The sequence below is a fragment of the Galleria mellonella genome, unplaced genomic scaffold (assembly GCF_026898425.1).
Source record: "Galleria mellonella isolate WM207_F2 unplaced genomic scaffold, CSIRO_AGI_GalMel_v1 utg223, whole genome shotgun sequence".
Lineage (NCBI taxonomy): Eukaryota > Metazoa > Arthropoda > Insecta > Lepidoptera > Pyralidae > Galleria > Galleria mellonella.
Genome location: NW_026442042.1, coordinates 3,661,931 through 3,678,559, shown reverse-complemented (window position 1 = coordinate 3,678,559; position 16,629 = coordinate 3,661,931). Strand labels below are relative to the sequence as shown.

General features: G+C 29.6%; 1 protein-coding gene across 1 annotated transcript; it reads right to left on the bottom strand.

The window, feature by feature from the left end:
* Positions 1-6,412: 6,412 nt before the first annotated feature.
* On the bottom strand, positions 6,413-8,255 carry LOC113517642 (dynein light chain Tctex-type 5-like). The gene is made up of 3 exons (XM_026902395.3): positions 7,978-8,255; positions 7,088-7,234; positions 6,413-6,666 (listed from the first exon to the last, which is right to left on the bottom strand). The coding sequence occupies exons 1-3, from the start codon at positions 8,143-8,145 to the stop codon at positions 6,430-6,432; spliced, it is 552 nt and encodes a 183-aa protein (XP_026758196.1). The 5' UTR covers positions 8,146-8,255; the 3' UTR covers positions 6,413-6,429.
* Between the last annotated feature and the right edge of the window lie 8,374 nt (positions 8,256-16,629).

Sequence of the window (16,629 nt, the reverse complement as noted above, 5' to 3'; positions counted from 1 at the left end):
AATGATTCTATTTCTAACATATTTTATTGATAACAATATTTTAATATCGTACCCCAATATATCTTCTTTACATAACATTGCTAATTATTATAAATTGAACTTCACACACCAGATTAAACTGTCCCTAATTGCAATACCGGCTTATCGTGATATTCGACCTGTATCCCCTAAATGAATTTTCGTAACTGAAGCTATTTAGTGTTTGGGACGCTGGCGTGAGCTGACATTGAACTTGACACGTTTGGTCAAGCAACCCCGTGGGGGTCAAGCGTCAATGAAATCGATTCATTTATTTGTTTAAAAACATTCCAACAAAAAAGGTTTAGTGGCAGAATAAGAACACCGTATAACATTACTCTTTTTCATTTCCAGGATGTTGTAACACATGATTGTAACACAAGTAAATCTAGAACAATCTATTCGTTCAGGATAAGGAAAATTCCAAATAAACTGTACACCAAATCGTTTGTCTAATATCTTAATAGTTTGGTAATATTATGTAACATTCTGTTCTTCTGGCGGAAGAGATCAATGCTCAGCACCGGGTTTGATATTAATCACTTATAGGGCTTCATGATGACGCAAATGATTTTAGCAATATACTAGTTGTTTATTCACTTGCGTTTGAAAATTTATTATTAGAAAATATTTATGTCTATCTGACGATATTACATAAAATAACGACTTCGTAAGTGTAAATGTAGTATAAGGCAAACCACAGCTAGATGAAGTGATGATCTCAAATACTTTGCAAGGAATTAATCGATGCAGATAGCTCAGGACCGTTCTCCATATCGGCCTTTGGGGCAGTCGTTCAATAGGTAATTGCAAATGACTTAAATGACGATGATGATGCACTATATAATTTAGTTTTTTTTCTTTTCTGCATAAATACACCTAACTGCACTATATCTAGTAATAGTTAATAAACAGTATATTAATATCAAAATAACGTAGCTAGCTTTATGCCGTACACTTTCAATCAATTTTTTAATCAAGCATTGTTTATTTATTGATATTAACTTTTGGCAATTTATTATTCAGTCTACCCGTCTAGCCGCTATTGTTTCAGTCTGAATATTTTCTATGCAAATGATTTGATGCACGTTGCAATGAAATCCAACGTTTGTATCGAGTCACAACTATAATATTAGCTTTCGTTTAGATTTTACGCTCACACAATTCATGGATAAAATACTTTATTGCCTTCAATTTTGAATACTCGTGTACAATTTCAAAATATTTTCGTTTGAGGAAAATATTTCTATATTAAGGAATATAAGTGGAAAATAAATAATTGCTGGCATCTAATTACGTTAGTTTGTTTAACTAAAGAATGAAAATGATTTATTGTCTTAATGATTAATTTAAATATAAAAGTATTTTTAACTTACTTTAGCAGTTATAGTCGATGGTAAAAGCTGAAACAAATATATTTAAAGACTATAATAATAAATAGCAATTTCTTTAAATGTATACTCAGAAAAGATGATTATTAGAAATATTCACAGTTATATATGTTTAAAATGTAACTAAAGAGAGGCTTTGAATGGTCTTTGTATATAAAACGATTTATTTTAATGTATTTGTTAAGTGAATATAATAATTTGGTATCACAATTAAAAAGATATATTAGGTTTACACAGTTATCTTAAAATATTTATTACTATGCAAGTAAGTATAACATCGTAAACAGTAAATTAATCTTCATAATATTGCCTTAATAAGAAATATAAGTATTTAACTAGATTTTCTAGACTTCTGCCCTAGAATTGAATGAATGAATAAGATTACCTACTTTATTTGCAATATACAATATAGGAAATGAACAAGACAATTAATAAATATAACGATATAATTGTATAAATACCGTATGGCGGTCTTATTGCTGAGAGCAATCTTTTCAAGACAACCTTAGGATAATAGACTAATTGTTGTACAAATAGGTATTGTATAAGTATGTAGGTCTCTATCCTTACGTAGATCTCTTAATTTACTCATATTGTTATTTTGCAATAACAATAATTATTCTTATTCAAAATAAATAATAATACATGATGGATATAGATTTGCTTCTAGTACTATAGTACTTCATAATATTATTATGATTACTGTTACAGTACTATAAATTTGTTTTATTTTATATACATAATATTTTATTCGATGTTTAGTTAAGCTCGATTCTCCTCATACATCGTCGTCAGAAGCTTCTGTCCTATGTTATCTTATTGGACCCTTAGGCAATTTTATAAATCTACATTACATTGTACATTCATTTAGGAATATATTTAGAAATAATTAGATGAGTCATTTTGCGTTTTGAAATCGCTGAAAATTGGAAAATAAGAAGAAAGATTGTTGCGTAATACGAATATCCAAATCAGATTTTTTGTGAATGAGGGTATAAATTTTAAAGAGACTGCCTCAATTGAAGTCGCTAAAGAAATGTGGTGTCGACGCTTTTCGGTTTGAGAGCCACAAATTGAATTTGAGATAGCATACTGGAATTGGTCTATGAATTTATTTAATTTAGATGGAGATTTCTCATGAGAGTGTTACAAGTAATTTCTTGAGTAATTTTATTTATTAAATTTATATGAGATTAATACGGGAAAAAAAATTGTTTTAGAATTGGAGAATATATATATAATACAGGATTATATGTACATATATATATATATATATATATATATATATATATATATATATATATATATATATATATATATATATATATATATATATATGTCTATATCAAATAGTGGAACATACAAGGATTTTGAACTAGTCTTTGGGAACATGAAAAATTATGAATAAACGTTGTTATGATATTAATAATATACACACTTCGTCAAATTAAATTAAATTAAATATTCTTCCATGAGATTCAAGTTATCTTCGACTCAAATTTCATCAAAATAGCTCAATACTTTAATCTTTTAATTTAGTCTAAAAATATTTTTATGTAATTATATATACCTAGACATCAGTACATGTAACCTTGAATTGGTACCTATTTCCAGATGAGACATATATTATTACTCCAAAGATGGAACTGATAGTGCTTCTTTTGGATCGTATCCAAGTCGAAAACATAATGACGTCAACACTTAATTTGTGTCGTCAATTTATCACTATGAAGGCCATAGCGATCAAATAACTCGAGAACACTCATCGGCACATGGTAATTAAGACCCAAGCTCGTATTACATTTGAGTGAATATTCCCTGTATAACTTTTAACAGATTCGGTTGGTATAATTACAAATAACATTACATACTAGATTCAATTTTCTGACATTTAAACACAGGTAGCGACAGGTTATTTGAAGCATAGAGACATCCTGTTACGAATTGGTATCGAACGGTCATAGAAGGATAGAGGGTGAGTTTAGATCGAAAGAGCGACAGGAAATGTCCATACTACGAGTATATTGTATCAGCCGTTAACTGTCCACTGCTGCACATAGCGTTCCTCATAAGGGAATTTTGCTTTTTTGCTTACAATTGGCAGGCGGATTGGCAACCGCAGTTTGGCTTTTGGTGATATTTATGAGAGAGACGCTGCTGTTGATTCTCTCTCATAAATACCTCCGCTATAAGCTCCCTTAGTCGCTTCTTACGTTAGCCAAAGGAAAGGAAGGGGTGACCTATTCTATGCCTAGACTTACACAGTTTAGAACTACGAGTACTATTATAGGCACTATTATATATATACTATGATGCGAACTGAAATAACAAAATGTTAATTTACATTCATGTGATGGAAAGTGGTAACCGTAGCTTGTAGATATCAATAGCACTTTTTTATTTAAATCTATATGATGACATCTAAACTTCTAAGCCTAAGTTATTTAAAAGAAAATGGGTTTCTTGTCAATCTATGTAAAACTGTGATGAAACTTATTACATCTTTTACGGCGCTATTAATTTAACGTAGAATGTGCGTTTTATTTATGAAACGACTTTTAAAAGAATGAGCATCTCAATTTGTCTGATATTTTTGTGACTACGTTACACGATTTTCTTAAAGTTTGTTGTCAAGCAAAATACAATTATAGACACTTCAATATGAATGAAAGATTCGTCGTCCATAAGTATGTAAGCCTTTATAATTGTAGTTCTTTTTTAAAGAAAGAAATATTTATTTAGTACTCTACACTTAATAATAAAAATGTTATTTAACAATAAAAAGAATATCACTAGAATAGGTCTATTCTTCATTAAGCTAATTAACATTAATTTTCAACCGACTTCAAAAAAAGGACGTTCTCAATTCGGTTGTATTTTTGAAGTTTGTTACTTCATAACTCTGTCAGTTGCTAATCGATTTGGAAAATCCTTTAGATATTTCATGATAATATCATTAGATATTATCACAATAGAAATTTAATCAAAACCGGTTCAATTCTTTAGTTTTTAGATCAAAATTACTAGTTTTGTTACAAATGAAGTCATTTTTCTTTGCGGGACACAATCTTTAATTATATGACGATTTAAATCGATTTCTTTTTATAGAGCAAAATTTTTCATAGATCGATAGTTAATAAATATCCTATTTTCGCTAACTTTGTTCGTGTACGGACATAGATCTAGAATATAAAGCCAATGGATAGTGGGCGCTATCACAAAGGACGCCCACACTGTCAGCCTAGTTCGTATTGAATGTGTATCCAGCGTAATGACAAACGAACGACAGTTTGCACAAGTTTATGTCACTTTGTGATAGTGTGAATAATAAATAACTTTAGTGTAAAAATCCTCTAAGAAGATCAGTTTCTAAAGAAGTTTCAAGATCGGACTTAAGCTGCAAAAGTTAAGATACTTTGATGTAGGGATTTTGTTTTAACTATAATTCTACTTAAATTATTAATTTTTAAAGTATGGTATGATTTATTGACTGCTCTGTCATACCCTAAACTATTTTTCTGTATTAACTACAAATTTATTTACCTATCTCGCTTATTTAACTAATACTATAAAGAGGAGAGATTTTATTGTTTGTAATAAACTTAAAAAAACCTTACCTAATTTAAAAAAAATCACCTATTCTATAAAAAGCTGTATTATCAGCGAATAACATACACTATACATTATTTTAAAAAAAAACCTATCTACCCGTGCGAAGCGGGGCCGGAGCACTAATTGTTAATAAGTAAATTTCCATCATACGGGATGATTTTACATTAAAGTATTTGTTATATTATATATACATAACTAAGTACATTAACAAATGTGACGATAAACCTACATAATTAACCTAACTTTTATTAACTATAGACTGCAAAATACATAATGTTTGATCTTTGCTTCTGACTTTAAATGATACATAACCGTTTTCATACAGGCGGCACAACATAATCTCCGGTTTATCCGAACTGATTGTGAAAGCAGTCTAGCATTTGCAGATGAGATATTAATATATCCGTATAATAAACGCTGAATACAATGGAGCTTACGTCTCGTCTTATCATTCTGTGTAGATTAAGAATGGCTTAATCTCCGAGTGCGACTGAGCGTATACTTGTAAAATTTGTGGTATATTTTTGTGACTGTGTAGTTTAGAATTGATACATTTTAATTTAGATTCCTTTTACTGTCATACTGTTACTATATTTAGGTTTCATATCATTATTACCATAGCAGCCGGTAACTGCCCACGGCTGAATATAGACCTCCTTATATTGCTAATAGTTGCGACGCTTGACAAGCATGTTAGGAGTTAAGCCTTGGTGGTGTTTTAAGAGGCTGCTGCCTACCCCTCGACCATTAAGTTCTCTTAGCCACCTCTTATAATATCCACGGGAAATGAAGGGGTGGCCTATTCTATGTTGGGACTTACATGGTTTAGAACTACAAGTATAATATAGTGATAAGGGGGGGGGGGGGAAGGAATTGTTAGTAATGGAGACTGAGAATCCCATTGCTAGCAATATACCCAACCAGGTCGAACTCCTCGCGGTTCCCCCTGGAAACTATCATGGTTAATTCCTGATGAATTCGTCATGATGGGCTAACTGGATTGTTTTCATTTTCATCTATCACCCTTCACTGGTGCTCCGCCAGCGTATCCCGTTAGCGCAGGCGGGGTTACCACACCATTTTCACCCATCAAAAAAAAAAATATAGTGATAAGTGTAGATATAGATAAATAAATTAATAAAGTACATAGAAAAATAACAAGATATTTTTATTCAACTAATTTATACAAGAATCGTTAAGTTACTAAATACTCGTAAATAAATAAATTAGGTACTTTGGACAATAGGCAAGTATTAAAAAAGAGATAATGCAAAAAGTTACATCATAAATTCACATCACTTTCAAGATAATCTGCATTGATTCGTAGATTACTTCATTAGCTAATTAATAATTTTAATTATATTTTTATTTAAATAACATAAGACTATCATTCAGTGCAAGATGTTTTTCAATCAAGATATATCCCAAACGTAGTAACTTGAATGAAAGCTGTAGCGACTTCTCTTTGAACGTCGACGTAATTATCTCTTTCGTAGTCCCACAAAAAAGAAACAGCATTGTTATAGCTCTGGGCTCTTTTCTGACCAATTGTTACCACAGTGATGATACGATAGCGGTTAAATGGCATAGTTTTAACTCTACGCATCAATTCACCAGCAATCCGAAGAGCTATAGCTGGAGATTCCTTTAAATAAAATTATACAGGAAGATTTTTAATGACTTAATTTTCGTGTTTCTGCTAAAATGCTTGCATGGTTGTGTTTTATTATTGATTACTACTTTTATCAAGTATACTATCAGCTAATTTACTATTACAAGTTATGTAAAAGAAATAAATATATCCTTTTTATGGAATGAACATGGAATATTCTTCCAGCCTTGGTTAGTTGAGTAACCATTCCATTTTTAAAATAGGCAATTTTAATTATTAAAAAAATAATATTTTGAGTAACCTTATTATTTTAAAAATTAATCGTAGAATTCCATTCAAAAGTGCTACATCATCATCGATCGTGTAAAATGATTATAAAAATACAGAGGTATTAAAAACTTTCTTCTTTAAGAAATTACTTAAAAATGAAGAAATAATGACAAGTATACCTTACCTGAACATTGTATTTATGTTCAGTGAAATATTCATCCAATATTGCATCAGTAGCAAACTTAACAGTCGGTATGTGGAACTTTACGTAAGGATCCAGCTGATAGGTATTTAAGTATAATTGTGGTGGACGTTTAAATTCTATACCAAGCTGAAAATTTTTTAACTAATAAATCTAATAATAATAACTAATAATAATTGTTAACAAACGAAAGAAATCTGAAATAAACCACGTTTCATATATCAAGGTGTTTTAAAGTAGATAATAATGATAATATTATTTAACTTCACGATTTTAATAAATAAAATATCCTTATATTCATATTACTGAAATAATATTAACAATAGTATTTACGAAATCTCATTAAAGTGAGACTACAAAATCGTGTGTCTAAATAAGTACAAATCACCAAGCAGCTTACTTGCTATATTTGCCTTTTGTAAAGGGTGATCTATAAAATTAATGACTACTATAATAATTAAAAAAGTTAATGGTAGAGAGATAAGCAGCAGCGTTCTTCTTAAAACATAACTAAAAATTTAGCTACGGTTTCCAATTCGTCAACCAGGCGTGGCAACTACTGGCTAAGCTCCCCTTATAGGGCAGGCTTATGTTCAGCAGTGGACAGTTAATGGCCAATATGATAATGATGATGATAATGACTGTGATGTGATTATACTCATTAATTTCACTGGCAACATTGTCACATTGACTTTCTAAATTGCAAAAGCCGAAAACGCACAAACGATGTCTCTGCGTTCATAAGCTTGATTATTACCATTGTTGTTTTGAAATTAAAATATACAAAAATTGGTTTATTTTATTCTTATACATTACATATTTTATTTAATATTAATAATCTAGCAACTTACGCCGTATAAGTAAAATGTTACCTGTGATGTCCTTTCTACAGGCCGAATTCCAGGTACGCCAGTGAATCCAAAGGATGCTCGTCTTACTTTCATTCTGCTCATCGACTTCATACCCGCTATTGAACGGCTTTGAGACTGGCTTATTAACATCATTGACACTTTGCTTTTTTTACCTTCCGGCTCTCCCATTTTAAACTATATTTTAAATTGATAATTTAGTTCTATAAATATTATAAAGGTTTACGATTCAATAATTGATGTAAAAGCATAGACTAGTTTTATTTAAGAAAAACTCTAATAAAAACTGTCATTTAAATGTGACGTGAATTTTATTTAGTTTTAATAAAATTAATCTGGCGTTTCTTTACTCTTTAGTAAAAAATCACTTAGATACATAGACTAAGAAGAATACTTCAACATTTAGATAAGCAACTGTACTCAATATTTTTGGGTAATCGTATATAAGTGTATTCTATCCTGTATTCCCACATAGAGACATCCTATCCTTTTCCTTAATTTTCTTTAAAATTACTTTCAAAAATCCATTCAAAAATCCTTCTGAAAATTTAGATACCAACCTCTTCACCACACTGGGCAGGTGGCCCAGTGTAGTGACTTATGGACACAAACTCTTCAATGAAAAGGATCAATAATATATGGACCCCAGTACGAAAAGCAGAGGATTGCATATGTTGGAAGGCATTGGGGAAAACAATGGATTGATACAGCCTGAAATGATAATGATGATAATGTGTACGAGTATAAGTGGGAGATCTCTGGTATTAAAAATCTATCTTCAGGTAATTTAAAAACATTACCTGAGGATAGACTTTTGTTATATATGGTAAAGGCTGTGTATGTTCAGATTAATTACTATATTATAACATGTCAGATGATTTTCTGGTAATTTCCATTAGACTGATGTCTTCGACATAGACTTCTTATTTAGCTCGATAAAGAATTGTACCTAAGCTACAGCCTAAAATAGAGGGCTGTCTCACTGAGAGCCTTTTTATATAATGTGGTCACGTATTATACTAACTTTTAGATACCAATGCCTGTGAGTTAAAATCTAGGCAACATATAAAATAAATTTAGATTTTCGTCTAACTTTTTGATATTGGAAAACACATACATGTTTGAAAAAATGTGACTTATCAAACTATGTTGTCCATAACAGTAATATAGTTGACAATCAATACCTCTGATTATAATCATGGATTAGAGTCGTGAGTATATTTATTTATTTTTACTATATTTTACATGCTCTTTGAAGCATGAAGCAAGTGACAATCATTTTTAATTTATTAAAATATGCATTTGAATAATTCAGAGGTCAAGCGTCGATGCTATCACTCCTTCATACTGAAACATAAAATACTTACATAAATAAATAAGCTCATTATAAACTCCATTTGAACTCCCTTTTTCCCGTAGAAAAATTATACGATCATAATAAGATAAATATATGGTGCTGTTGATAAGCTTTTAAGACTATTTTCTATTTTTCTATCTTGTGTAGTTTAAGAATATTCTAGTAATCTTTTAATAATCGAGATCAAAAATTGAAGTAAATTATATTTCATCTTTTATTTTAATGTATGTTATGAAATAATGATAAGTTAATAATAATAATATTTGTTTATTCTTCTTATTTTCTTCCTCTATTTACCTATAATAAGAAATAAAGCAATTCGGTCAATCATTTTAAACTAATGAACATCAAATTATTGTATCATCATATATTTGTATCAAAGATCCGCTTTTTATTCCAAATTATCCCAATAAAGTCATAGATATCTTCTTAAAATTTTCATAATAAATACAGAATAAAATCTTTGTCGAATGTAGAAGTTTTTAATGTCTATTTATATATATAAATTCACACTTTTATCTATTAAACAAAAAGAAAATAGAATTGTGAACTGGACAAATAAAAAGACCACTTATTTCAATTTAAGGGCTACCATTCTATATTTATACGTTTCTAAATATATTGCGCAAGTAACAAATGACAAGAATGTGGAGCATAGATAACTTGAAGTTACTGTTTCACAAAAACCCGAACAATATAAGAGATACGGTACCTGGGAAAAAAGATTTCCCGTGGAAAATTCTTTTATGCGTGTTGACAAAAAGGTTTTTGGATGAAAGCCGGCGTGGGTACTTACTACGTTTTTGGAATGTAGTACCATTTTTATATTCGTCCCACGTTTTTCCTCGTCGGAAAAAGTTCTGTGTTGCCTTAAGTGGTTACTGAAAACATTTTGTTTGCTCTTGTAGTGCTTACCGATACTTTCGAGTTATTGTATTCGGAATACAAAGTAATGTTACTATAAATAATTATTTTAATTTGTACTACACAGGAAGTAATAAACTTTTATAGTTATTTTTGCAACACATATGATTTACTCATATCGTCATAGTCGTAGAATACTGACGGATCTGACGAAAATTGCATATAAAGATCCGTCACTGTTCTACGACTATAACGATATGTTGATCCCTTAATAAATATGTCAGGATTGAACTTTTATCAGAGGCAGACCTTGTAAAAAAAGTCGTTTGCTTGGGTACTTAGGTTTTGGTATGGTTGGTTTCAACTGTGATGCAGTTGTATTTGCATGGCTATCTTTCGATTTGAAAAGTGGGAATGGCAGTGGATTTACAGGGTACAGAGGTATAACACCTTAGTCCTCAGGAATAGTAGTGCGTGGGGGATATTATGGGCGAAACAGTATGTACTCTGTTATGTCCATGATACTGTTCATTTCTATAGGCAACGGTTACCACTTTCCATCAGGTGAATGCCTGATTAATTGCCATTCTATTTGAATGAAAAAAAAATTGTATCCAATTATTTCGTAATGCAAGCTAGCATAATTGATATCAACGAACTCTTGTTTACGCTCTATGTCAAAATATAATACTTTCCTTCATTTACACTTGAAATTCATGACGAAAAATGTCATATATGAAATCTGTGTATCAACAATCTTTCTAGTTCTTCAACATTCCGCGACCATCGACCCTCCATGACAAAAATACAGTATAAAGCATTGAAATGCAAGTGGTATTGCATTAGATACGAGTGATAGCAAGCTACGTCACCGTTCGTGCTCAGTTATAGGTCAGTTAAACGAATATTCACCCCAGAACCACAGTCTATAGAACAAATAGTAGTTCAATTCATCCTTACTACATACTCAGATAGGTTAAGGTATTTTCTAAAATACCCTAATATCTAAGATTTTATTAGTTACCTTTTTCTACCTTTTGTCATAAAATTTGGCTTATCGAGAACTACATCCTGGTTAATCAATATATTCTTGTCACGTTGACAAAGTCGTAGGCGCAGATAAAGTTTAACAAAATTAAGCATAATTAATTAATTTTATGAATTCATCTGTTATAAATATCCTACTTTTTATAATGTAAATAATAGTATTTCTTTCAAATAACATAAAAATAATTAAAAACAATACCTATAAGTTAACCTTCACTAGGAAGTCATTACTTAAACCTACAGATATAATTTATTTTATTTATATGTTACTACTATTTTTTGTTACACTGTGTCTGAATGGTACAGGGTGGGACCGCGAGACTGAGATGTGACCGATAGTGGGATTAAGGGACTATGTAGGGGTGCTTTTTTAAACTTAAATTAGAAAACATGAGGCTACACTGTCTCCAGCAGTTACGAGTAATGTAAGATGTGGTTGCAATTTCTTTGAGGGCAGTAATCACTTAGTTCTTAAATGAAAAAGAGATATAATAAGATTATAATAACATTTGAGCGTTTTTTCTAACCGACTTCAAAAACGCGGTTTTTTCAATTCGGTTATTTATTTGTTATCCCATAACTCTTTTATTTATAAATCGATTTTCTAAATTCTTTTTTTTTTTATTTGTTTATATATATCTTCAGAATTAACAATGATGTCGCTTATCATTTATAACTTGATTTTCCCAATAATATAATCGATAAGGTTTGTTTCTGTGTTAGATTCAATAATTAACATAATTACATAGTGTATTGTTTTTCTTTGCGGAGCAAAATTTTCCTGAAACATCCAAATCTATATTAATTTTTAGACTTTTGGTTGTATTTTTTTTTTTTTATTATTTTTATTTAAGAGTTTTCTCTTGTAGGATCAAGTAATTCATGTATTTTTTTATGGATTTAAAAAAATATAAATTAATAAGATCATTTAGGTAAATTATGATAATTTAACCAAGTTATCTTGACTTTTCAACCTGGTTATACTGGCCGTAGGCACAATTAAATGATTACTTTAATTCCCATCTCATAGACCATAATACCAATCTATGTTCTTAATTTGAAAACATACTTGTTTCTTTAAATATATTTTATATCACTGGAATACAATGACTTCTGATATATTGATATTCACAATGTTGATGTACGTACAACTAATATTATTTGTCAAAACAAACTGATGGTTATTGAGTGATATCAGATATATTGGTTAATTTAATTAAATAATAAAACCAATAAATAACAGCATATTATTAGTTTCCTCGATATTGTTATTGTTGAAGGATTCGATAATTAAATTTTAGCAATATCTCAAACTCATATGAAATACATATAAGTTCATAACATTTAATGCATTTATTTTATTTAACATTAAATTTTTAAAAATATTATAAAGAGAAATGTGCCCTTCCACAAATTATTGTAATAAATATTATTAATATTATTATATAGTGTGGATTCTTTAAGAAATAGAGCCAACGTACGTGACCCTTAATATTTTTTATCATGATTAAAATGATTTATTTATTCATTTATATATTTATTTATTTATTTACTTACCTATTACTTATTTCATTATTTACATATTTATTTATTTTACAGAGCAATATATATTCATGTGGAAAATTAATTATTCGATCAAATAAAACAGCAGTCACAATATTTAACACGATAATTATCACAAGATATTCTAACGAGGGACTAGAAATTCACATATTTTCTTTGTTGCGTGCATTTTTCTTGCTATCTACTGTTTTATTTACGACCATCATCCGCATTTTTCGCATACTAAGTTTAAAATAGCTATTTTAAAATAAAACAAATATAATTTTAGACAATACTAACTTTTACCCGCGACTTCGTCGACGTGACTGGGATACCCGGGTGAGCACATGCTCACCGACCAAGATAAAAAGTAACCTATTTACCATCTCCATTCTATATTGTACGTGTATACGAAATTTCATAGTAATTGGTTAAGATGTTAAAGCTAATATAAATAACAATTTTTTCAAATTTTGTTTATATATGCTTTAATATATATAAACATAGTTGTATATTATTATTTGCTTTTGTTACAATACGTATTTTATTAATTATTTGTAACCTCTTAATGTTTTGCCACCTAAACTAAATGTTATTAATTCCGTATATGTATAATATTTGAGATGGCGAAGGGCATAAATAAAGCTCCAGCAGTGGACAGTTAACAGCTGATATGATGATGATGATGGTGTTGATAATGAAGGACATAAATTTGATCTGGTCAATAAATATTTTCCGGACACATTTCCGATGTTGCAGATGAAAACTAGTACTAGTTATTAACATAATTAATAATAATGTATTTATTATTAAAAAACTGATTGATAAATTTCATTACATCAGAGAAAAACTGACACTTCTATATAAAAATGTAAGCGTGAAAATGTGATTGTTCTAGTCTTTGTATGCAGGGTAGAGTGATGTAAGAGAGCAAGATACAACGGGTGCAAGGGCCTCGAAGTGCATTGCGCTCGAGCTAAAACACTAGTATTATGTAAGGTATGTTTTTATTATATCCACGTAAAAGCGGACTAGTAATTCGTTGAGTTTATTTTCTATTTAAATTTTAGAGACTTGTGTGCGGTGAGCAAGCAAAATACAGCAAGCTTTTATGGATACTTACATCTGTAAATGTACTTTGACATGATAATATGTATTTTTTTTTAAACATACCTGTATATTTTAAATATATTCAAGAGGAAAACAGATTGTTTAATACTTTTGTATGTATAGTATAATAGAATCTCGATTATTCGAACATCGATTATTCGAATATTCGATTATCCGGATTTATTATACTTCACGGTTATAATGACGATTTAGAAATGGTACTATGTATTAATTGGGTAAATAGGTATTATGTAATATTATCTTTATAACTCGTATTTTTTTTAATTCGTAATATATATTAATATTAAAATGTAATTATTGATTAATTTGACTTTGAAATCGATTATCCGGATTTTCGATTATACGGAATACCCTTGGTTTTATTTGATTCGGATAATCGAAATACTACTGTATCAGTGTATGTGCAATATAGATACTATATGCTTATACAAATCAGAGTGTGGAATACTAATACAAAACTATGAAGGTTTATTAGGAGCAAAGAGAATTGATTTGTTCTGTAAAAGATCTGTAAGAGAAAAAAAATCATCAAGTACGGCCGAAACTTTGTGTGTTTTTTAACATAAACTTTTATATTAAAGTTTCTTAAATTTATATCGATAAAGCCTAAATATTATGAAACTTACATGTACCATGTGTTGCGTTTTATTGGTTGTTTTACTATCATGTTGGTATTAAAAATGTGCATACAGACCATATTTACGACAGCTTTTTTACGTAAAAGGTATGAATCTTCAAAGCAGTAGCTTACTATATTCCATTTTCTATGATAAATACATGTAGTATGCAATTTTTTAAGAAACATATTATATTATTATAATAGTAAAAATGTTGTTGTATCTAAATATGTTTGTAAAATTTCAAACACACCTTAAACTTTTATGAAACGTAAGTCAGACGAGAAAGTACCTTGTAATCATAGTTCTGCCTTAGTCAGTTAAAAATGAGATCTTTCAACATTAGTATTACAGAAGAAAACTATGTACATATAAACAAATAACTTTATTTAATAAAGAATATAAAAAAAAAACTGATAACTCTCTGGAAAGTTACCCGTAAGTTCAGGGCCAATGACTTCGCTGCAACAGTGCATTGCAGGGTGCATTCAACTGCATACCTATCTACGTGCATCTAAGTATATAATAACAGGTACACGTTACATTAAGTAAGTATTACGTTTATTTGAATTTAATTATTTGCAATTTAACACTGTATAGAGTCCCTATTTATTATCAAAGGACCATTACCAATATATTTTATTACCAATATATTTGTTTTCTAGTGGTTATCGTAAGAGGCAACTAAGGGAACTTAATGGTAGAGGGATGAGAAGCAGCGTTCCTCTTAAAGCATCTCTAAAAGTCTAACTGCGATTGCCAACCCGCTAGCCAAACGTGGTAATTACTGGCATAACTGTCCTTATGGGCAAGGCTTGTGTTCAACAGTGGACAGTAAATTGTTGAAACGATAAATGATGATTACTAATATATTGTTGTTAAAATTAAACAATTAAAAATATGCAAATTTTACTTCGAAGAAAACTGCGACTTTAATAATGACAAAACAAATATTGATTAACAAAACACCTTGTTCACATGAATGGCAATGCATGAGAAATATTATGGGCGACATTGTATATTTTGTTGTCATAGTATTGTTCACGCGACGGATATCACTTTCCATTGAGTGGGCCGTTAGCTTATTTGCCATTAAAATCGAAAAAAAGAAAAACATTATAAATACCAAACAAATACGATTGGACATATTACACAGTACCATCTGGTTCCAAACTAAACATAGATTGTAGTATGAGTAATTAAATAACCGACATACATTCTTAGATATTTCTTTTATTCTTCTTTTTTACTTTTATTCAAAAAACAGAATTTAGTTTCTATAACCCACATATTATCTTGTCTACTGATAAGCGTTTACCATAATCTTCAGATGCTTGCAAAACTAGAAGCATTATATATTTTGTCCATACTAAACTAACTTTAACATAATCTTTTAGAAGAAACTAGCTGAATACATCCATTCATTCCCTTAGAAAAATCTCTACAGTCCATTTCTATGGTTGTATACGTTTTCCCTTTTATCAATGACATTCTATTAATTACCAAAAGTATGTACTTCTCATCGGCCAACAGCGAACTTTGTTATGTGTTACTTGTATATATAGAGGTATATAGATATGACTATAACTTTGACAACAAATAAATAACAAAAATATATAATCCTCTTATTGTTGTCTGGGAAAGTTGAAATTAAATATATTGGTAGTTGAAATATCAGATTTAAAACCTGAGTAACTCATTAAATATCCGATGAAAAGTTATATTGTCTCTAAAATTAGGTATAGGTCAAAGGAATATTAATTATAAGCAGAAATACTCCTTTATTTATACTAGGGTGCAAACAATGGAGTACTAAACGAAACATGATTAACTACTTGATGAAATAAATACAAAAGTCGAAATGAGAAACTGAAATAAGAGCTCAGCGTTTAATTAATATTCGCCAATAAAGACAGACATTTTCTTTTAATGACGTCGACCCGGACTATTTCAATGACAGTTGAGTACCTAATAAATTCATGGTGAATATTTACAAGTGGATAAACTTTTGTGTAATCCCCAAAAAAGGTTACCGTGGTTACAAAAAAAGCTTATACCCATTATAGCGTTTTAATGTATTGAACGACATATAATCGG